At 36.4% G+C, this 23,676-nt stretch overlaps 3 protein-coding genes across 3 annotated transcripts; all 3 read left to right on the top strand.

Annotated features, from left to right (window-relative positions):
- LOC109723338 (dirigent protein 21-like) lies at positions 1,724-2,673 on the top strand. The gene has a single exon (XM_020251674.1). The coding sequence runs from the start codon at positions 1,970-1,972 to the stop codon at positions 2,546-2,548; it is 579 nt and encodes a 192-aa protein (XP_020107263.1). The 5' UTR covers positions 1,724-1,969; the 3' UTR covers positions 2,549-2,673.
- Positions 5,719-6,476, top strand: LOC109723436 (dirigent protein 22-like). Its single transcript, XM_020251791.1, has one exon. It carries the CDS (start codon positions 5,753-5,755, stop codon positions 6,332-6,334), a length of 582 nt encoding a protein of 193 aa, XP_020107380.1. The 5' UTR covers positions 5,719-5,752; the 3' UTR covers positions 6,335-6,476.
- On the top strand, positions 13,378-14,222 carry LOC109722824 (dirigent protein 22-like). The gene has a single exon (XM_020250978.1). It carries the CDS (start codon positions 13,526-13,528, stop codon positions 14,108-14,110), a length of 585 nt encoding a protein of 194 aa, XP_020106567.1. The 5' UTR covers positions 13,378-13,525; the 3' UTR covers positions 14,111-14,222.

Genomic DNA, 23,676 nt, shown 5'->3' with positions numbered 1-23,676 from the left:
ATCACATTCTATAAAAATTTAGAAAAAAAAACTATATTTATATTTTAAATAAAATAAATTTAAAAAAATTAATTTTTTGCACAAAGCTTGTATTGTCTAAAAAATTTTATTAGTATGAGTTTATTTATAAGTATTTTTATTTACCTATATACATATATTATTTATTTATTTAGCTATTTATTTATTTATTTATTATTATTAATTTGTGGGTGATCCTATCTCTGACCAATTACTGTAGTTGGAACTACGACCAATTTGGATGTAGTTCCAACTGCAGCATTTAGGCCTTCTTGTGCAGTTGGAACTGCAGCAGTTGAACTCAACTATACTAAACCAAACAAAGGAATTGTGGCTGCACGCATTTGCAACTGTACTGCAGTTGCAAATGCGTACAACCAAACAGCCCCGAATATTGGTAGGGTTGCAATGTGGGCCCTGCCAGACCCTACAGTCCGGGAAATGGGCTTTTCAGCGTTGCACGTGAGCGCGCACATGCGCGAACCTACTCATTCAACCCTAACACGGTTAGGAGTGTAATGTGCGTCGTGCTAGACCTGCACGGTCCGCATTATCTCTGCAGAATCTGGTTCCGAATTTCGGCAGGTCGGAGCTACCAGCTTCTGGCCCAGCACGGCCCTTAGGCCCGAAAGGTATGGGCCCTGCTTCGGCCGACCCCATAAGATTTATATATATTTTTTTAAAAATGTAAAATTTAAAATATAAATAATAAATTATTTCTATCGAAATTAATATTTTGATTAAAATTTTTTAAAAATTATAAAAATATTTATAAAATAATAAATATTTAAATTAAAAAAAAATTTGAAAAAAAAGAATAAAGAGAGTTTTTGGTCCAATGCACCAAAATTGTTTGGTCCATTGGACCAAAATTGCTCCCCCAAGGTCTGTGAAGGAGAATTCCTTGGTCCTTCGCCCCAGGAGCTCAGATCCCAAAGTAACTTGCCTTGGATCATGGGGTTTGGACCGTGCTGGCACGACTGGTATGACCCAAGCAAGCGATGTGTGCCTGGCCAATGAGCCTTTTCTCCGCCCGGCACGGTTAGGGTTGTGCCAGGCCGAGCCGTTGGGCCCACGGGGAGAGGCCGAGCACAGCCCTAAAGTTTGAACCAGGCCGGGCGGTTTGGGTACTATAGATTCGTACTAAGCTGCAGCCTAGCCTTAGCCATGAAAAAAAAAAGGAGAAAAGAATGTGCCGGTTATATTGCTAATATAGCATCTTCAATTAACCAGATTTTTTTTTTTTTAAATTCAACTATTCTATCATAATTATTAAAAAAATATTTTTATTATTAATTTTTTAAATAAATATAATTCAGTGATCATTGATGACCTGATACAAATGTTACAATCATAACTTTCTCCAACACCGGGACGTCGTGGTCCAATACAACGTGCATGCTAGGCATTATTGACAAGGGAAATATTTGCAACCGCTTTAATTTGTTTTCTCCGAACAGTAGAGCCATGCGCACTCCGTACGTTTTTGTTTTTTCTAACTTTTTTTCAACCCCAACTTGCCTACTGCATACTCCACCATAGAAAATTGCCCTATTGACCCCGTCTACTCTTTCAACGTTGTACCCAAAAAAATCATATACTCATCACAACATTTAGAGAGACCGAAAACAAAAAATATAGAAAGATAAGTTGAGCGAAGCAAATAAATTGTTCAATTTACTATCTATAGAGTAAATTCTCAATTTTAATAAAAAGTTTTACTAATAGAAAAAAAATTACAAACGTGACAACTAACAAATCTTAAATGCAGATTTATTTAATCATTTTGCTGTAGTAGTTTGATCGTCTCTTCAAACCAAACTAAATGAAGTTATGTCCATTAATTACTAACCTTACATGACGGGTAACTACGATATGCTGCGATATTTTTTATTGCAAAAGATAAGACAAAAGCAAGCAATCCCATCTCCATTTCCATCTCTCTTCCACCATGGACAAGCTCTTCTCCATTCTCACCACCCTTCTCCTCCTCCCCCTCCTCTCGGCCTCCTCCTGGGCCTACTCCGAAGAGCAAAGCAGCTTCGTGTTGGGCGAGAAGCGCGTCAAAAAGCCGGTTTACGAGACGCAGAGCCACTTCCGGTTCTTCTGGCACGACATCGTGAGCGGGCCGAGCCCGACCTCCGTGCGGGTGGCGCAGGCGCCGTCGGAGAAGAACTCGACCACGTTCTTCGGGACCATCGTCATGATCGACGACCCGCTCACGGTCGGGCCGGAGCTGTCCACCGAGCTGGTGGGCCGGGCGCAGGGGTTCTACGCCTTCTCGGGGAAGGACAGCTTCGGCCTCCTCATGGCCATGACGTTCGTGTTCACGCAGGGGGAGTACACCAACAGCACCGTCGTCGTCATGGGCCGTGACGACATCTTCTCCGAGGTCAGGGAGATGGCCGTGGTCGGCGGCAGCGGCCCCTTCCGGCACGCTACTGGGTACGCGCAGGCGCGGACACACTCCCATGACAACAACACTCACGACGCCATTGTCCAATACGATGTCTTTGTCACGCACTCTTGATCCATTTGCATGCATGGTATACTAACCTTGCATGTTGCAGTACTTATATATTATCGATGTGTTGTCTTTCATATATGATACATATGTATGTCTTCACTGACATAATATATATTTTTTATTTGAAATTTTTTTTCTCTCTCTCCAACAATGAAATTATATCCTCGGCCTCACTCTTTTGCTTTGGATTTTTTTTTTCTTTTTTTTCTACATGTATTTGCTAAGAATATGTTTTTTTTTTTTTAACTAAGATTGAGTCAAATTAATTAATCCATTAAGTTGATTCATGAAAGATGGTATAGACTAGATCTATGGTATGTATCAATAGATCTTGAAGTTGATTTTTATTGGTGCAAGATACATGTTTATCCATACGAGGTTGAGTCTAATTAATATTCGGTGAATAGTAGTTGACTTGTTGACCAGCTAATGCATCTATATATGTATATGCATGCCGTTGTGAATGTACTGTGTGCGTTCGTATGTGAGAAAATTAATTAGCGTTCAGGACGTCGATCGGATGGCCTACGACGGCAAGAGAGAGGCGCATGCGACGTTTGGATCGGAACTGGCAGCGGAGCACAGTTGCATGCTCGACCAATTGGCTGAGAGGTGGTGATTCATCGAAGCAACGATATAAAGAATTTGATCAGAGTTTTTGATATTTTCGAATTTAATTTTCTCAGTTTTACGAAAAACTTTTTTCAGTAATTTTTAAAATTTTCATTGAAACAAGAGAAAGATAGGATCCATCATAAGGTTCTTAATTTTTTTATCTGAAGAAGATAGAAGGAATAAGTTTGAATTTTTGTTTCTTTATATAGTGGAATATATCTCTCTCGCTTTTTTCGTAGATATAGTCAATTGCCGAACCACATAAATTTTGCTCTTTTTTGCTGTATTTTATTTATTTTATCGTTTGATTTTTTCTATTTTTGCGTATTTGTATTGGTAGCGATCGAATGACTGACAATCCATGCAGTTTCCTACAGTATTTTCTTTCAAAGTTTTTCGGATGATATATACATTAGAAAAGAAAAATTCTAAGTCCACAGTTTAAGAAGGATTGTAAGATTACAATCATCAATTCAAAACTTATAATTCTCTTTCTAGAATTTATACAATCTCTTCTAATTTTAGTATTAAAAAAATGATAAATTATAAAATTACAATCAAAGGGTAGTTATGGATGTAGCATTGCGCTTGAAAAAATTTTTAAGATAAAAGAACTTATGGGAAATTGTCTAAAAAAACATTATTTTTCTCGAAAATAGGAGCTATAAGAGCCTTGTGATGGTTTACTTATTTTATTTTTTTTTTCCCATAAAGGGCATCTACATTTCACGCGCGAATTATAGCCTCAATAAACTTATTGCTTGCATTCGATTTGCCACGTGAATCGCGTGGTGGGAAGATTAATTATTTGACTTTGTAATTGGGAGAAATTATTGGACGATGCATCACGTACTCTTGCAAGGCGTGCTCGCATCTCGTTTGCTTTTACATTTTAATCTCAATTCTTTAAAAAAGTGAAAAAAAAAAGTTGATATTTTTTTAAAAAAGTATTGGATAACTAGATTATAGACAAGCGTTGTGGCAAAGTACAAGACGGTGCATCAACATGAGTCCACAATATATATGTGGGCGAAAATATCGATAGCAATGAGATTCTTTGTATTTTTAGTGAGTAAACTTTTTAAATAAACATATAGTTATCTCCGCAATTTGTAATCTAGATGTTTGTCTCAATTTATAAATCAGAAGAGCTGCTGCCTCCTAGGGAGACGCAGTAGCTCGGATCCCAAGACCCAAAGCAAGTTGCCTTGGGCTCTTGGGTTCGGATCGTGCTGGCCCAATTGGCATGGCCCAAGTGAGCCACGCTGTGCTGGGCGACAGACCTCTCCTCCGCCCGGCATGGTTCGTGTCCGTTGCTAACCGTGTCGTATTGAGTCGTCGGGCGAAGGGGAGAGGCCCAGTACAGCCCTAAAGTTCGGGCCGGATCGGGTCGGCACGGATGCGACAGCTCCATACTGTGCAGCAGCCCTAAACACAAAAAAAAAAAAAAATTTAGAATACGTTAGTTATATTGCTCTATAACATTCTGAATTAATCAGATTTTTTTTTTCTTTGAATTCATCAATTTCATCGTAATTGTTAAAAAAATATATTTTTTATATATTTAAAAAAAAGTATATGATTGCGTGATCATTGATGGTCTCGCATAAATGTTACAGTCGTAACTTTCTCCAACACCGGAGGCGCCATGGTCCAATACGACGTGCAGGCTACGCATTTCTGACGAGGAGAATGAATATTTGCAACTGCTTTAATTTGTTTTCTCCGGACAGCAGAGCCATGTGAACTCTGTACGTTTTTTGCTTTTTCTAACTTCTTTTGACCCCACTGCATACAGCATACTCCACTATAGAAAATTGCCGTATTGACCCCGTCTACTTTTTATTATACGCGATACACTAACTACCGCTTCTCTGTTAAACCCAAAAAAATAATCATATACTCATCACCATATTTAGAGAGACCGAAAAGAAAAAACATATAGAACGATTAGTTGAGCCAAGCAAATTAATTGTTTATTTTACTATCTATAGAGGAAATTTTCAATTTTAATAAAAGCTTTTAATAATAGAAAAAAATTGTAGGCGTGATAACTAACAAATCTTTAAATATAACTTTATTTAATCATTTTGCTATAGTAGTTTGATGACCTCTTCAAACCAAACTAAATGAAGTCACGTCCATTAATTACTAACTCTACAATTAGTAACTACGATTCACTGCCATATTTTTAACTAAAACGCATTATCCTATTTCATTGCCAAGATCAATTAAATCAGCTAAAGTGTGAAATAAAAATTTAGTGAAGATGATTTCAAGGCGAGATTATTAGTTACATGTTGAGCAGTTCCCACTCTTACTTATTATTATTATTCTTTTTTATTATTTTTTATGGATGTTCACAAAGTCCACGCCGACCTCGAGATGTACTTAAAAACTGCCGATGACAAAAATAAAAGCAGAGTCCGTACCCACCCCACCAACCGATGCCTCCCAAAAACAAAGCGGCTCTACTGACTCGTCGACTCGGCAAGCAATTTCTCTCCCTATATATATAGCACACCCCATCATACATCAGCATAGAAAAGTTATAGAACCATCCCTTCTCCATTTCCATCGCTCTCTTCCGCCATGGCCGAGCTCTTCTCCATTCTCACCACCATTATCTTCTTCCTCCTCCTCCTCTCGTCCTCCTCCTGGGCCTATTCCGAAGAGCAAAGCAGCTTCGTGCTGGGCGAGAAGCGCGTCAAAAAGCCGGTTTACGAGACGGAGAGCCACTTCCGGTTCTTCTGGCACGACATCGTGAGCGGGCCGAGCCCGACCTCCGTGCGGGTGGCGCAGGCGCCGTCGGAGAAGAACTCGACCACGTTCTTCGGGACCATCGTCATGATCGACGACCCGCTCACGGTCGGGCCGGAGCTGTCCACCGAGCTGGTGGGCCGGGCGCAGGGGTTCTACGCCTTCTCGGGGAAGGACAGCTTCGGTCTCCTCATGGCCATGACGTTCGTGTTCACGCAGGGCAAGTACACCAACAACACCATCGTCATCATGGGCCGCAACGACGTCGTCTCCGAGGTCAGGGAGATGGCCGTGGTCGGCGGCAGCGGCCCCTTTAGGCACGCTACTGGGTACGCGCAGGCGCGGACGCACACCCTCGACAACAACACCGGCGACGCCATCGTCCAATACGACGTCTTTGTCACGCACTCTTAATCCATTTGCATGATCTCCTATCTTACTGTTGCTGGAGTTTTTATATATTATTGATGTGTTGATATTCGTATACGATGGACGTTTCTATGTTCATTAATACAATAATAATTTTATACAAATAAAATATATTATTTTTATTTGAGTTTTTTTTTTTTTTTTTTGTTTCCCTCCCTGTAATGGTAGATGGGATAGGTTCAAGAGACACATGCAGGATATGCTNATTGCATCCAAATCCCGCAAACATAGTAAATTACAGATACATCTTTATAAAATTCAACTTTCATAAATTAATCCTGCAAAAGTCTTGATATTTTTCAGATATGTCCCTCTGATTTGTTACCATTAGAGAACCGTTAGAAAACTGTTTATATTTTCAATTTTGCCATACAAATACGTTCCTACAAAAATTATAACAGTATAATATAAAAGGGATAAAAATGTCAAAAATTAACCCGAGTAAAGTATTTAACCTATGGTTAACTAAACTTTTCTAACAAATTCTAACGGCAAGGACATATCTGAAAATATTAGAACTTTTGCAGGATAATTTATGAAAGTTGAACTTTACATGGATATATCTATAATTCATTACGTTCGCGGGGACCTGTATGCAATTGACTTAATAAAAAGCTAAAATATAGTATATTCTCCGTAAATATCTACTTATTCTAATTTTTTAAAATTTATATTATATTTATTTAAAATTTTAATTTAATTTATCTAACTCACGCATTCCATCACCATTTCGTTCATTTCATATAATTTATATTAAAAATATTTTAACCTAACAAAAAAAAATTTTAAAAATTATTTTTTTCTTATAGAACCAGTGAAAATAATTTGATTATTTCGCCTTCTCCATTATTTAAGGCCATAATCTTCTGAAAATATTTCTAAATTTTAAGAGTGTAAAATATAGATTTTTAAAATCCAGAGAGGAAGCAAAAGGTTGATATAATTTTTGAAGAATTTTTTTTATATTTTAGCCATTTTAAAAACGAGGATATATTAGTGGGTTAAAGATTAACTACTAATTAAACTAGTAAAATTTAGTATGACTTCATAAATATCTCATTTTATTTTTTAATTTTATTATATAGATCATGGCAAATGCTATTTGTACATCAAGATAAGACATATAAATCTTACAACTTGATCATCCAAGAGTTTATGAAATTCCAATAAGGGCGTGTTTAGTTCGCTTCATTTTCACTCAAGAATCGGAATGGGTAAATTCGTTTGTGGGTGTTTGGTACGCGGAAGTCCTATTCCGATTTCGATTTCCGAGTGGAATGGGAATTCCCCAATCATCTCTTTTTTCAATCCGGCCTAGGAGGCCGGATTGGAAGTTGAATTCGGACGGCATGGATATTTATTCGGATTAAATTTATTTTTTCAAACTTTTTTAATTAAAATATGAGTTAAAATTTAAAAATTAAATATATTATTTTAAATTTTAATTTGAACTTAAAATTAAAATTTAAAATTTAATCAAGTATTTTGAATCTAACTTATGAATTTGAATTTAAATTAAATTTTAATTTATATAAAGTTTTATTCAAATTTTATTTCAAACTTAAATTAAATTTATGGATTCAAATTAAAATTTAAATTGTAATTTTAAGGCCAATTTGCATAAAAAATCCACTTATTTTGGACTTTTGCAAAATCAGGCCACCTTTTTCATTTTTGCAGATTCGGTCCGCTTTTTCAGCAAACTGACCAAAATACCCTTTTTACTTTTTCTCTTTCCTCTTTCTCTCTCTGCTTCGTTTCTCTCGTTCTTTTTTTTTTTTCTCGCCGGCAGAGCGGAGGCGGAGCGGAGGCGGAAACGGTCCGTCTCGCCTCTCACCCTCATTCTCTCGCCCTCGCCCTTGCCCTCGTCCATGCACCCCCCACCTTCCTCGCCTCCAACCCCGTTAAGGCCACGCCGCGACTTTTTTTTTTGCTTTTTTCTTTTCTTTTCTTCTCCGACTCTTCTCCACCGTCTCCGACGACGACGCCTCTCGCCCTTCCCCGCCCTTCTCATCTCTCCCTCTCCCTCATTTTCTGCCGCCTCCGACGACGATTTATCTTCGCCGGCGCCGACGTCGACACCGTAGAGGTCACTGCGGCGCTACAGCTTCGGAGCGGGGGGTCCTTAGCGGCGTTGTCACCGGTGCCGTCACCGGCGCCGTAGCTGTTGGCAGAGAAGGTGACAAAAAATTTATAGAAAAAACAGAAAAAAAAAATAAAGATAAAAAATTATATAAAAAGAAGGATGAAGATGAAATTATATCGTTAATTATAAAAAAAATTATAAGTTACACTATTTAAGATGTAAACTGCTGGTTTAAGATAAAAATTATACTCTTTGAATGAAAATTATACTATTTTTTATCTTAAACTGCATCCTTTTAAGTGATATTTATACTGTTTCTCCTCTTGTTGCACTGTTTCTCCTGTTGTTTCACTATTTCTCCTCTTATTTACACAAAAATGGTGCAACGAGAGGAGAAACAGTATAAATATCTCTTAAAAGGGTGCAGTTTCTCCTCTTATTGCATTGTTTCTCCTCTTGTTGCACTATTTCTTCTATTGTTTACACAGAAATGGTGCAACAAGAGGAGAAACAGTGCAACAAGAGAAAAAACAGTAGATATATCTCTTAAAATAGTGCAGTTTCTCCTCTTGTTGCACTATTTCCCCTCTTATTTACACAGAAATGGTGCAACAAGAGGAGAAACAGTATATATATCTCTTAAAACAGTGCAGTTTCTTCTCTTCTTGCACTGTTTCTCCTCTTGTTGCACTATTTCTCCTCTTATTTACACAGAAATGGTGCAACAAGAGAAGAAACAGTATAAATATCTCTTAAAATGGTGCAGTTTAAGATAAAAAATAGTATAATAAGAGAAAAAATGGTGCAACAAGAGGAGAAACAGTGCAACTTTTGTTTAAAGAGTGTAACTTTCATATTAATTGATGCAGTTTACATCTGAAAAAGTGTAACAAGAAGGGAAACAGTGTAAATATTTATCAAAGAGTGTAATTTTCGTTTAAAGAGTGTAGTTTTCATCTTAAAGCTGCAGTTTTACATCTTAAATAATGCAATTTATAATTTTTTTTACAGTTAACGATACAATTTGATGTTCATCTTTCTTTTTATCTAATTTTTTATCTTTATTTTTTTTTTCTGTTTTTTCTATAATTTTTTTTGTCACCTTCTCTGCCAACAGCCACGGTGCCGGCGACGACACCGGTAAGGACCCCCGCTCCGAGCCTGTAGCGCCGCAGTGACCTCCACGGTGTCGACGTCGGCGCCAGCGAAGATGCATCGTCGTCGGAGGCGGCAGAGAATGAGGGAGAGGGAGAGATGAGAAAGGCGGGGAAGGACGAGAAGGACGAGAGAGGCGTCGTCGTCGGAGACGGTGGAGAAGAGTCGGAGAAGAAAAGAAAAGAAAAAAGCAAAAAAAAAAAGAAGTCGTGGCGCGGCCTTGGCGGGGTTGGAGGCGAGGAAGGTTGGGGGTGCGTGGACGAGGGTAAGGGCGAGGGCGAGGGCGAGGGCTAGAGAATGAGGGTGAGAGGCGAGACGGACCGTTTCCGCCTCCGCTCTGCCGGCGAGAAAAAAAAAGAACGAGAGAAACGAAGAGGAGAGAGAAAGAGTAAAGAGAAAAAGTAAAAAGGGTATTTTGGTCAGTTTGCTGAAAAAGTGGACCGAATCTGCAAGAACAAAAAAAGTGGCCCGGTTTTGCAAAAGCCCAAAATAAGTGGATTTTTTATGCAAATTGGCCATTTTTTTTTCTTTCCACTTTTCTATTTGCATTTTCTTTCAAAGTTTAGCGGGTGATATATACATTAGAAAAGAAAAATTCTAAGCCCGCAATTTAGAAAGGGTTGTGAGATTACAATCATTAATTCAAAACTTAAAATTCTCTTTGTAGAATTTATACAATCTTTTCTATTTTAGTATTAAAAAGTAATATAATTAGTGATAAAAAAATTAGTCAATGAATAGATGGATTATAAAATTACAATCAAAGGGTAGTTGTGGATGTAGCATTGCGCTTGAGAAAATTTTTAAGATTAATGAATTTATGGGCAATTGTCCAAAGCACATTATTTTTCTCGAAAGTAGGAGTTATTAGAGCCTTGTGATGGTTGACTTATTTTTAAAAATTTTGCCATATATTGCATCCAATTGTCACGCGCGAATTATAAGCCTCAATAAACTTATTGCTTGCATTCTGTCTACCACGTGAATCGCGTGATCCGAAGATTAATTAGTTTACTTCGTGATTGGGAGAAATTATTGCACGATGCATCACGTAGTCTTGCAACGCGTGCTGGCACGTCGTTTGCTTTAACATTTTAAATCTCAATTATTTTAAAAAGTGAAAAAAAAAATTGATACTTTGAAAAAACGTGTTGGATTAACTAGATTACACCGTCTCTAGTGCAAGTGGCAAAGGATTTGGTGGTTGGTAACTGAGATTCCAAGTTCGAATCCTAATTGATTCACATTTTCAGCTAAGCTTATTTCTAAATGAAATAAACGAAATGGGTAGTGTGTTACCTAGCTCTTAAAAAAAAAAAAACAATTTGAAATGTACTTGTCTCAAGTTATAAATCAGCGATAATCAGTAATTTTCTTTCTTTGATCAGCCTAAGTGTTAGCTAGATGCTTGCCAGATAGTTGTTAGATGCTTGGACAGAATAGAGGAAGAACAACATCAATCGTGAAACATTTATAAAGTGGGTGTGATCTTCTTCGAAGCGCAATATGGTACAGAATATGGCTAGAAATTAAGAAACAATCCAATTTTCTAACACAAGATGCAATCGTAATGTAGCAAAAGTGATAGTTACAATATGAAAAGATTGGATAAGAAAGATGCCTACTGCAGAACTAGAGGCATTTAGTTCTCAACTCTCACTTGTAGATCTCTGCTTTCTTTTTTTATTATTTGTCATTTCTGTATGTGAAGGAATCACTTTTTCTTGGCTTGTTCATTGGCCTAATTGATGAAGCAAGTTGGAATGTTTTGCATCTTCCATTCATCTCAAAAAAAGTAAAAAAAAAAAAAAACAACGTAAGCATTATGATTAGGTTAGATTTAAATTCTAATTAGATTAGAATGAAAATTTAAATTTATAATAAATAAATTGATCGAGTAAGATTTGACTTTAAATTAAAATCGAAATCTAATTATACTGACATTTGAGATATATTGCAGTCCATGCATTATATAATGCACATATGGACTATTGACAGAGCACAACTTATTACTGTGGAATCCATACTAGAGATGTCAACTCGCTCGATTCGGAGCAGGTTTTTTAAAAACCGAACCAAAATCTGACTATCTGAATCTAAATTTGTCGAATTTGAAATTTCATAATCAAAACCTATCTTAAAAAAAAAATCAAAATTAACCGGAAACTGATCCCAAGAATTCCAACCCAAAAGCGGTTATTTTCCTTTACCGAAATTTTAAACCTATCATAGTTAAATATGAATTTTAAAATTACAAATTAAAATTTTAAATATTTTAAAATATAAAATTAATTTGGATTCGGGTACAGATAAAAATCATATCCAAACACATCATGGAATTTTTAATTTTTACACCCGTAGGCCAAACTCAGACTTGTTAAAAACTAGCTAAGCCCGCTGGGTTCGAACACGGATTCTATTAAAATTTCAAAAGCTCGTACCAAGGCCATTGGCATCCTTAGTCCGCACGCCAAGGGTTGAGCTCTGATGGTCTGTACTACACTCCGGAGAGCTGTTCCCAGTAGAGTTTCTTTGGGTGCACCGCGTGCGCAAGCGCGTGCAAGAAAGAGAAAGAGTAAGTCTTCTTGTATGATAGAAGATGAGAAAAGATGGAGATCAGAGATTCAGAAAGAGGGATCGAGCAGAAACTACTCTATAAAAAAAAGTCGGATGTCATATTTTTATTGATTAGTGAATCTTACATAATCTATATTTATTTATTTATTTTTTTTACAGTTGTGTCAATCTTTCGTTAAAGAGATAGATTTATGGTAAAAATCTAATTGAGTATTTATGTTGCTGAATTTTTACAATCAGTATCAGAATGAATACCGAATTTATAATAATTGGAGTCGGAGTGACTTGTGGATTCTCAACATCTGAAATTAAAGCTCAGGATTGTCGAACCACCGAAGTGATACTCAAAAGAGATTGGCACCAGAACATAAGCTTGTAGATTTTTGGGAGCAGTTGATATCAAAGCACAATTTAATTTTGTTAGGTGCATGCCCGGGACGTGAAATGTTGCGAGTTTTATAGTTTTAGGTGGAAGATGCCTTCGGTGGGGTAAAGTTGGCTTTCTAGGCTCGCACGTGCGTGTGCACGCGCGCGGTCTTATTGTTTCATCCTAGCTAACATCCCGGGGGTCCAATAAATAGTTGTAGTTGTTTCAACTGTTTGAAAACCACTTGTTTCAATTTATACATAGTGTCTAGGCAATAATTTTTCTTATTTATCAACCTAAATATTAGGGTTTGATTTATTAAACGCATAGCAAATTCTATTCAAATTAGAATGAAAAGTTCAAATTTATAATAAATAAATCGAAAAGAATTTAAATTTGAATAAAAATAGAAATCTATTTATACTAAAATTTATGATGCCTTGTAGCCTATGTACTACGCAATGAATAAATGAGGAAATTAACAGCCGTGATGTAGGACGGTGAGCTCTGGTGGTCCATCATACTCAGGGTTTGAAGAGTTGTTTTAAGTGGAGTGTTTTTGGATGCACTAGGTGCGTGGGTGGGTGCATCCGTGCATGCGAGGGAGGGATACTTTATAGGAGTGTTGTTTTATATGACACGTACAATGTAGATCGTGCGAAGAACCCGATTATTGTGGTGAGCTCTGTATGTGTGGAAACTGATGTATATAGTATTTTTTTCACAATTATAGTGTAGTGTGCTATGTGGAGTGAAAATTTGGTGCTAAGTCGAGTCTACGTTAAGTATGGAACAAAATTAGATCGAACTCTGCGTTTCCGTATAATAAAGCGGTAGGTAATGACAGGTTACCACCTTTTGAATGGCGCGCAAAAGCGGTCCGATTGCTTACTCAATCATTTCTCTTTCCTTAAAACTATTATAAACGCCTCCCTAGCTAACCCCAATACCCCATTCTTTGCATTACCCTTTACTCCCACTCTCCCCCACCATGGCCAAGCTCTTCCCCATTCTCACCACCTTTCTCCTCTTCTTCTTCTTCTCCTCCTCTTCGTGCTGGGCGCACTCCGAAGAGCAGATGAGCAGCTTCCTGCGGAGCGAGAAGCGCGTCGAAAAGGCGGCCTACGAGACGCAGAGCCACTTCCAGTTCTTCTGGCACGACATCGTGAGCGGGCCGAGCCCGACGTCGGTGCGTGTGGCGCAGGCGCCCTCAGAGAAGAACTCGACGACGAGCTTCGGCACCATCGTCATGATCGACGACCCGCTCACGGTGGGGCCGAACCTGTCGTCCCCCTTGGTGGGCCACGCCCAGGGGCTCTACTCCTTCGCGGGCAAGGACAGCGTCGGCCTCCTCATGGCCATGACCTTCGTCTTCGCGCAGGGCGACTACGCCAACAGCACCATCGTCATCATGGGCCGCAATGACGTCTTCTCGCAGGTGCGCGAGATGGCCGTGGTCGGCGGCAGCGGCCTCTTCAGGCTCGCCCGTGGCTACGCGCAGGCGCGGACGCACACCTTCGACCAAACCACCGGTTACACCGTCGTCCAGTACGATGTCTTCGTCACTCACTCTTAATCCTCTGCACCGTGTTTCTATATATTATTAATATGTTATGTTATGATCTGCACAATATTTTTATTAAATATATAATAATTTATAAAAATAATATTTTGAAGTATTTAAAATATTTCTTTTTTGTTCTTTCCTCCAGCAATAAAATTAGATTTTCTCTCTCTCTCTCTCTCTCTTGCTTTGTATCGTTTTCTATTATCGTTTTCTATTGTGTTTTTTTTTTTTTTTTTTTTTTTTTTTTTTTTTTTTGCAGATATAAATACTAGTTAATTTTCTGAGCAGAAAATTTGTAAGGTCAAACGTCTGTGAGCATGTTTCCTTAAAAAAATTACTATTATCCTCAAAATTAGGAGCTATTAGATCCTTGTATTTGCTGATTTACTCCTCTATTAACTAGTTTATGTGAAAATTAATTTAACTTCGTAATCACGAGAAATTGTTACATGATTCATCACGTAGCTAGTCCACAGCGCATGCTGGCACATCTTTAGATTTTTTTTTTCTTTTAATGTAGATTTTAGTTTAATATTTATTTTTAATAATAAAAGAATTGAATGACGAAATTAAAAGCATCATACGGAATGTATTAAGGCGATTCGATTGCAAAGAGAATATTAATCTTTGTTTTTTCTAAGCAAAGCAAATTTTTAATAAATAGCTATTTCAACGACTTGAAAACTACTGGTCCCAATTCATAAATCAGGACTAAGCAATAATTCTTTTCCTTTGTCTAAGCGGGCCACCTTTCTCCATCTTCGTACAAGTCCATCCTCAGAGAAAAGAACTAACCCCTATTGATTAACGCGCAAGAATAGACACCTCAACCCCCTTTTTGTTAGCTCGTAAGTAATGTTCAGATTAGTTCGTAAGTAATGTTCAACCGCTTTGGGTCAATGTATCTGGAACCACTGACGCTGCAAAGAAATCCAAAGGTTTAATCCATCTGGTTGCAATCTGGTGAGTTGTCTGGACAAATAGAAACTTGGTAATCTTTCGGGCCGCATCCCCCAATGCAGTTCGGTCATTTGAACGCATCAACAGATTAATAAGTGACTGGGGAATACTCAATTGACCAACTCCCTCCGCTTTTCACTTACCTTTCCTCTTTTATCTTTTATTTCTTTTTATTGCATCTAACCCTGTTTTCACCTTTTTCGTCTACGGAGGCCGTAGTTGCTTCCATCCTGTACGTTTAATTCATCTCACTTTATGAATGAAGCAGGTAGCTTGCTATCTTTTTCTCAAAAAAAAAAAAAAAATGTTCAAATTGAAAATGACTAGCAATTTAACAAAAATTAAACTCAAAAAATAATTTTTACTGATGTTTATTTGATTAAAAATTAATGTTTTAGGACTTTAGTTATTCATTTTTTAATTATTTTACTAAAAATAAGAGAGTAAAAAAATACTACAATCATTATTTTTAATTAGTTTTTCTCTCTCTTTCTTGTCGTTGACTATTGTACCATGCAAGTGAAATCAATTATAGTTTTTTTTTAAAAAAATAGAGTTACAAGAGTTGGACAACAGAGGTAAATTTTGACGGCCGGCCATAATTTTATTTGTTCATTTTCAATAAAATAAATATCTCTTTTTCTTTAGCCTTCGTTTTTTATTATTCTTTTCGTGTCTCTAATAATAGACTCTTTGAGGCACACAACGCTTACTTCTAATTTTAGTAACAATAATATTTTATTAAATTTTTAATGATAAAAAATAATGCTTCCAATTATGAAATATATGAAACAACCGGTGTACTCTAAAATTTAAGTTTAGTAAAATATGATGTTTAAATATTTTTATATTTAACACTAATGCTTCTGTTCTTCAAAAAAAAAAAAAAAAGATTCTCGTGACCCATGCATACGCTCATTTCCGCTTACATTCAGAGTTCGAACTCAAGACCCGCTGCTTGAGATAGATATTCTATTGGTAGATAAAGCAAAACTGTAAGTAGAAGTATTAATTTAGCTCTTATAATGCTGCTGTAAAAATTAGTAATTAAAACAGTTTAATATAGTGCATCTCGGAATAACACCAATATTTTAACAGTTTTTTTTTATCAAATATTATAATTACTACACTATACCACAAGCCAGACAAGTTCCAAATGCTGGAGTTTGTGTTGGTTTCGAAGGGCTGTGCAGGTCTTACAGTTTAACAAATAAAACTATAATCCGACAACTGTATCATCCAAGAGTCATCTTTTTTTCACTAATCTTGTTTTTCTTTGTTCATACTAAAATTCAAAAAAAAACATATTTAAATTCTAGAAGGAAAGATTTTTTTTTTTTTTTTGAGAGATAGGTAGCACACTACCCGCTTCGTTTATTTCATTTAGAAATAAACTTAGCAAAAAATGTAAATCAACTAGGATTCGAACTTTGAACCTTGGGTGCCAACCACCAAGCCTTTTGCCACTTGCTTTATAGACAGTCGGTAGAAGGAAAGATTTAAACCCGCGGATACAGGACTATAATCTTACAAATTTTTTCGAATTGTAAGCTTATTATTATTATTATTATTATTTTTTGAGAAAAAGGTAGCAAGCTACATGCTTCATTCATTAGGCAAGATGAACTAAGCATTTTTTTTTTTCGAATTATTTTTTTTTTAAGTGTGACAAAAGTTGGAACAGACTCACTCCTGCTCCTTCCACTCTACAAATTAAAGTTCTTCTACAAACTTCTCCAAACTTTGACAGCAATTATCATCAATTAATTTCATTTATACCACCGACTGATCATCTGACAGGGTACATTCGTGTTCACGTGTCAATATCAATTACAAATTAAACTGGTGTTTTGTGTTTGAAAATGTACATAACTATTGTAGAACAATAAAAGAAATTTCTGTACTTAGGATGATCTGATCGTCAATAAAAGTTGGGATAGATCTCAGTTGGTCAATTCCGCTTTAAATCGACAGTTGAGATAAATCAAGTACTTTATTGACAATAAGATTGTTTAATATGTAGAAATTTTCTGTGCATAAAATTGTAATATTTCGATGCGCATTTTAGAATATGTTTCTTCAACTCCATAATAGTTTGGCACAGCCAGCCCACAGCTCTCCGTGCTAGTCTAATTTTGCTATTGAAAAAAATGTTGTATTTAAAATTTTATCAAATGTTTTGCTCTGTAGCAGATTTAAGAATTTGAAATTAAATTTTTTATCTCTGAATTTTAAATCTCACCTTTGTCTTCTGCCACAGCTAAAATTTTAAACTTTTATTTGCCAAATTAAACATCGTACCATATGATAATTATAAATAGCAAATCCGAACAGATAATAAGCTAGAGCCCAAGCTTCACCCTCTTAGATCCGAGTTAGGCTTGAGCTAGCCCAACCTGACCTAACCGGGTTCACCAACAGTCATTTAACGGGAGGATAGGCAAAAGGCCAAATTCCCTTAATTAGTTTATTATATTACTTTAATTAGCCAGAAAATATAAACCGAATATGAAATTTTGGTTATTGGGGCATAAATTCTTTGAGGACATATTCTCTGTGATTTCTGTGGTTTGTGGGCCTTAAAAGGGCCCAGAATTGTTGGGTGCAGTTGGTCTCTGGGGCCTCGGCTAAAGTGGTACATAATTTAGGTTTGTGAGTCCGCATGGTTGCTTCATGAACCATTTTAATACCAAGTGCTATAAATCCGGTATTTGCTCTGATACTAATTATTAAAATGCTGCAACAAACTAGTTGAATAAATTTTTTACCATAAGTTCGTTACAACAGCAAAAGCATATAGGTAAATAAAATTTACTAATTAAGAAAAGAATTACACAAATAATTATTTTTTTTTTTTTATACAGAATACTTTTAATTCGAGCTCTCTTTTGAAATCTTTTATCCATCTTTGTCTTCTAGCAATATATAATTACACTTTTCTTTCTTCTTATGCACCTATGCACAAGATACATTTGAGATATAATGTAGGGGGTGTAACGTAGGTTGTGTCGGACCAACACGACCCACATTATCTAGACCAAAATGGGATAGGGGCTGCCGCGGCCCAACTCATCGTCAAATCCTAGCAGGATTGTGCCGGGTTTGATCCTCGAAGCCTTCGGGCCAGTACAGCTTTCCAGCCCAGAAGGCACGGGCCGGGTTGAATCGAGCCATGCTCGGAGCCGAGCTCTAAACAAATATAAGTTTTAAAAATATGAAAAAATAAATTATACCTATTTAATTAAATTGATGTTCGATACAAAGTTAAAATTTATAAAAAGTTAAAAAATAATAATTTTATAATTTTTTAAAAAATTTATAAATCTTTTTTGAAAAGATTAATCAGAAGAAGGTATTGGACCAAAACCCACTCCTCTCAAGAACCTCACTGGGAGACATAGGGAGCTAGAAGAGCTCCTTCGGAAAAAGGGGCAAGCTCTTTTTCCAAGGAACTCTATCCCCCAAGGTCGAAGACAAGTTGCCTTGAGACTTGAGGTCGGGAGGTCGGGACCGTGCTAGCCCAGTTGGCACGGACTAAGTGTATTGGCCCAACATGATTTGATGTACCAGACACCGTCGGACCGGTACTGATACTGTAGCATCCATGCTGTGCTCCCGTCCGGCTCGTTCGACATTCCTATCTTCAACCACACACTAGCTGCACGCACTCTGTCGTGCTCCAGTCCGGCTCGTTTGACATCCCTATCTTCAACCACACACTAGCTGCACGCACTCTGTCGGCCATTTCCTAGTTAGCCGTGCTCAATAGAGCCCCTGCCAATGCATTATATTTTACATCTAGGGGCCCATTTGGTTTAAGGTTTGTAAGATTTCAAAATTCTTCATTAGTTTGATCGAATTGTTTAAATTGTTACCATTCAACTCAAATTGGATAGTCATAAAAGGTGTAAGTAAAATATTGAAATTATTATTGTAGATTATTAGTAGGAGTACTGAATTATTATTGAGTAGGAGATATTGTTATTGTCATGTTGGATGGGAATTATTAATAGTCTATTAATAATAATACATTAGTTAGCAACGTTGCAAGCTTAAGTAGCTTGATAAGTTAGTAAGAAACTTGTCATTTCCAATATAAAATGTTCAACATTTACGGAATCATACAATCTTGCATGAAACGGTCCTGTAGAGTTTAATTAGGATTTGCCTAATCAAAATTAATCTCACAATACTCTAAATCCTAATTTTCTCAAAAAAGAAAAACTCTAAATCCTAATTTACTTAATGCGCTATCTATATTCTGTACTACTTTACCAAATTTGCTTTAGGGCTTAAGCTTTCACCTAAATCTCTTAAAATCATCCTTAGTTCACTAAATGATTATGCTCCCCAAAATGTAAGACTATTCCGGCTGCTGTTTATTACGTAAATGACATGAATTAAAATATCGCGTGAGAGTGGTGGATGAAATTGGTCTTAAATTGAAAATCATTCCCACCATATTTTTTCGAATAATTAACATTTGTCATGGTACCAAATTCCCCAAAAAAGTAATGCAAATCATAACTTCATAATTATGATTTAATTATAAAAATAAATAATGAAAGATTCTGAGAAAAGAAAAATAAAAAGTTGAAAAAAGTAAATTACATGTCAGGTGTCCATTGCTTCTTTCGCAAAGCTGCCGAACCCACAATTTTAAACAATCCAATTATCTACTTATTACAATCTCATAAATTTTTTTAGTCCCATTTCATTAGTTAGGTCAAAGAAGCAGCAGGTATTACCTACGAAATCTTATATCTGTACATCTAGCTATTGCATGTCGAACGACTACAAAATATAATAATAATAATTACCCTATTTGACATGAACATATGGGTGCGTTTGGTTCGTGCTATCTTTTAAAGATTTCTAGTAATCCAATAGGAATAAAAAAATATGACGGTGTTTGACTAAACGCACTAAGTAATCTAGTTGGTAATATTGGATTTACTTGGAAATAAGATTCATCCAAAGTACTAATCTCATTCCCTTTAGTAAGGGTGGGTATCCTATAATATGAATTGGGGTAATCATAATATGTCTAATCTCTTTCTTTCTCTCTACCTGTCGGCTAATTGGTATTATTTTTCTTTACACTATAACCTCACATCTCTCTCTAAACTTATCTTTCTCTCTAAAATTTAACTCTTTTTCTCTCTCTAAACTAAGCTTTCTCTCTCCCTCTTTTTCTAAAATCTCAACTCTCTCACTCCCTCTAATTTCGACTCTATTTTTCTTACTATTTTTTTTAATTATGCTCTCTCTTTCTAACCTATGCTCTCTCTTCTTTTTTTCTAAAAAAATGTTGAAATTTTTGATAGATTATCTAAAATTAATTTAAAAAATAAATAAATTAATTGTATATTTTTTGTAATCTTAAATAACATGGCTAAATAATATGACCGTGTGAACCAAACACATGAATTCCACATTCTTAGTAATAGGATGAATAGGAATAAGATTCTCGGACATCTTTTCATTCCTAGTAATCTTTCATAATGCGAACCAAACACACCCTATAGATTATGGACCCTGATGCCTTCTTTTCAAAAAAAAAAAAATAAAATACTCTATCTCATAACTTTTTCTTTAATCTAGCTAGGAAGCATGATATATAAGAATGCTTGTGATTTAAAATATTCTTTAATAATAGAGCCTAGTATATCAATAGTTTAATATAGTTCGATCAATTAATTGTCCATAAAGGTGCAGGTTCTAGTATATATTTACAAAATGTTGAGTCTCTGCGGCTTGTGCCGCCTCTCGAAGGAATGCTTAAACGTAGTTAAATAACGTTTTGTAAGAATCTTTCTATCCCATATATGTCACTAGGACTGATTTTACACGTTACAGACCATGTTTACATGATTACATAAACCTTTCCGTCATCTAATCTACGCACTTGCGCATGCATGCACCAGGATTATTAGTCAAGATTCGAATACAACGACAAAAGGAAATGGTTGTGAGAAATTTATATTTGTTTATATTTGTAAAGAATTGTCCTAAAAGGATTTTGAAGTAAGAAAGCAAAGGATTACTTCGATGTATATTTTGGATGAGCTCCAATAGATTTGTCAGAAGAAAAAAGGGGAGACTAACACTTCCAATTTCTCAGTTTTTCGTATTCATTATGAACACTAGCAAATTGACTCTTGGTCGCTGGAAATATGATAAATATGGAGACATCTTTTTCTACATAAGTTTAGTTAATGGATCATTGATGTCTCCTTGACGATGCATGTTTGAATTCAGAGGTCAATATTTATTTTGCCACCAATGGTACTCGGCACTAAGACACAAGAGTGGCGCTCTTAAAAGTACCAATAAATGGGGATCCAAATCTATCTTATCGCAAAACCGACATGCAAATTTAAGCACGTAAGCGTGCCGCGACAAGGTTAATTCAACTCACCCTGCAACAGCATCTATATATGGGTGCTCGTAGAGTTGCAGGGTGTAATAATCCAGCATTTGTCGCATAGCGAAAGCTACATATGCGTACGCATTGGACTCTTCTTTCTCCATTTAAGCACGTTTGCAACCATTTACTTAGACGCAAAATGTATTAATTAGATAGTTGGCGGTTGGTGGAATTAATTAACAAAGAATTGCGATACAGTTTATGTGTTGAATAGTGATTGCAATAGAGCGAAAAGCGCAATAAAATATTTTCACATTAATATGTACATGTTGGAACAGTTTTAAAGCTTTTTTCAGTGGACAAAATGCTTTTACGAGAGGGCAAAAGCTATTGCTTAGGATTGAATAACTAGGTATAGCACACGATATTTGTTGTCCAAATTAAAGCCGTAAGATAACGTAAAAGGTGGCGAAGGGCACTCATGGATTCGACAACGCAAAGCGGGCCAATAAGAGCACCTTTGTGGATGGACAAAATTTAGGCGTGCCACCACTCTCATTCCGCACTTTAATTTTACTTTGAAACTTAGACATGGTGGCGTGGTCTTCAACGGCTCTTTTTTAGCTCCAAAAGACAACGACATTAAGGGTGCCGATAGACCCCCGCTAACATTGCATGTTCAAATGTTATTTGACCAAATGTTCTTTAATTAAGTTTTTAGCTGACTTTTATTTTGCAGTATGTGTGGAGGAGCAGTTCTAAATTAAAGTTAACGCGACAAGACACTAGAAAAACGATAGATTTTGTAGATTTTTTTTTGAAAATGTTTTGATTCAAAGTTGAACTCTCGATCGACCTAATAAATACACACACGCAAATAAACTACCATGGGTTCTAGATCAAATATCATACAATCCGATGCGTCTACTGATATTAACGAATTATATTTCATCGGTCCTTTTTTGTTATTGTAATTATCATTTTAACTACGGTTGATTTACACCATTCTTTTCATGAATTGCATCAATTCACTACAACAGAATTTGATTATAGGAACACATATTTTGGACACTTTTGTGTAAGTGTCCCATTTATGTCCAGATTTAAAAAAACATCTACTAATGCCTAAATATAAAGTTCAATCCAACCAAAAAGAAAAGATTACTCTACTCAACCCACCCCACCCAACTCATTCGGCCCGATTACAAACAAAAAAGAAAAAAAAAAGAAAAATCGATTACCGTCTATCCTTCTCTCCTCACTCAATTCATTGAAATTCTAGACGAAGAGCCCTTCCCTCTCGTCCTCCTCTGCCACTGCAGCCAACGAGGTAGAGTTTCGACGGTTGCTAAATGCTTAAATAAATATTGGTAAATTAGCAGCACTTTTTTAGATTATAGCGACACTCTTAAGCTGTCACTATATACCTAGCGACCCCACATATAGCAACACTTTTTAAAAATGTCGGTAATTTAGCCAGCAACATTTTTTTTGACATGTACCGACATTTAAAAGTGTCGCTATAGACTGTTTTTGTTGTAGTGATTATTCGTTTAAAATGTTGTAAAATATGTATAAAATTGTGACATTACTCTGCCATACAATTTATCAAATTTGAATGTTATCATCAACACTCCCAAATGAGAGAAATAAGTTCAAATTCAAAGCTCCAAACTCAAATCTGTAAACGGAGGAAAGTACCAATATTTTTTTTCCCCCGATGCTGCTTGAGTTGGGTCGAGACTAAAATGCACTTGTTGAACAAACGCCTAATGGATTCTACCGAATGAATGACTTAATGGAGCAACTACACCGAAACACCACCCACGTGTACACCAAACACATGGCCCTCTTGGACCAGCCAATCACGGGGCCCATTTTTTGTACTTTAAAGCGACTTAATGCATCCTCGTTAGATATTTCTTCGTCTCTAATCCAATGCAGCATCCATTACATACCACTCTCCACCTCCCCCCCCTCTCTCTCTCTCTCTCTCTCTCTCTCTCTCTCTCTCTCTCCATGGGTGGGGCTCGTGTAGAGCGACGTGTGCATTAAAAACTGTGCTGCTCCGACATGGGGGGGCGGCACAAGAGCACGGCTCGGCACGTGTCCTCCTCTCCTTCCTCGATCCCGTCCCGGGATTCTTTGTTGGCTTTATTCGGTCGAGATAGAGATTTTTTTTTTTTTTTTTTTTTTTTTTGCTTTGTTTTCTCTTCCTCTTTTGGCGGCTTTTTCTTTTTCGCTA

Source organism: Ananas comosus, linkage group 17 (assembly GCF_001540865.1).
Source record: "Ananas comosus cultivar F153 linkage group 17, ASM154086v1, whole genome shotgun sequence".
NCBI lineage: Eukaryota > Viridiplantae > Streptophyta > Magnoliopsida > Poales > Bromeliaceae > Ananas > Ananas comosus.
Note: the sequence above shows the minus strand (reverse complement) of the source record. Positions and strands in the feature narration are given on the sequence as shown.

Excerpts from the sequence above, each read along its gene's own strand:
- LOC109723338 (XM_020251674.1), top strand. The coding sequence starts at position 1,970 with ATGGACAAGCTCTTCTCCATTCTCACCACCCTTCTCCTCCTCCCCCTC.
- LOC109723436 (XM_020251791.1), top strand. The coding sequence starts at position 5,753 with ATGGCCGAGCTCTTCTCCATTCTCACCACCATTATCTTCTTCCTCCTC.
- LOC109722824 (XM_020250978.1), top strand. The coding sequence starts at position 13,526 with ATGGCCAAGCTCTTCCCCATTCTCACCACCTTTCTCCTCTTCTTCTTC.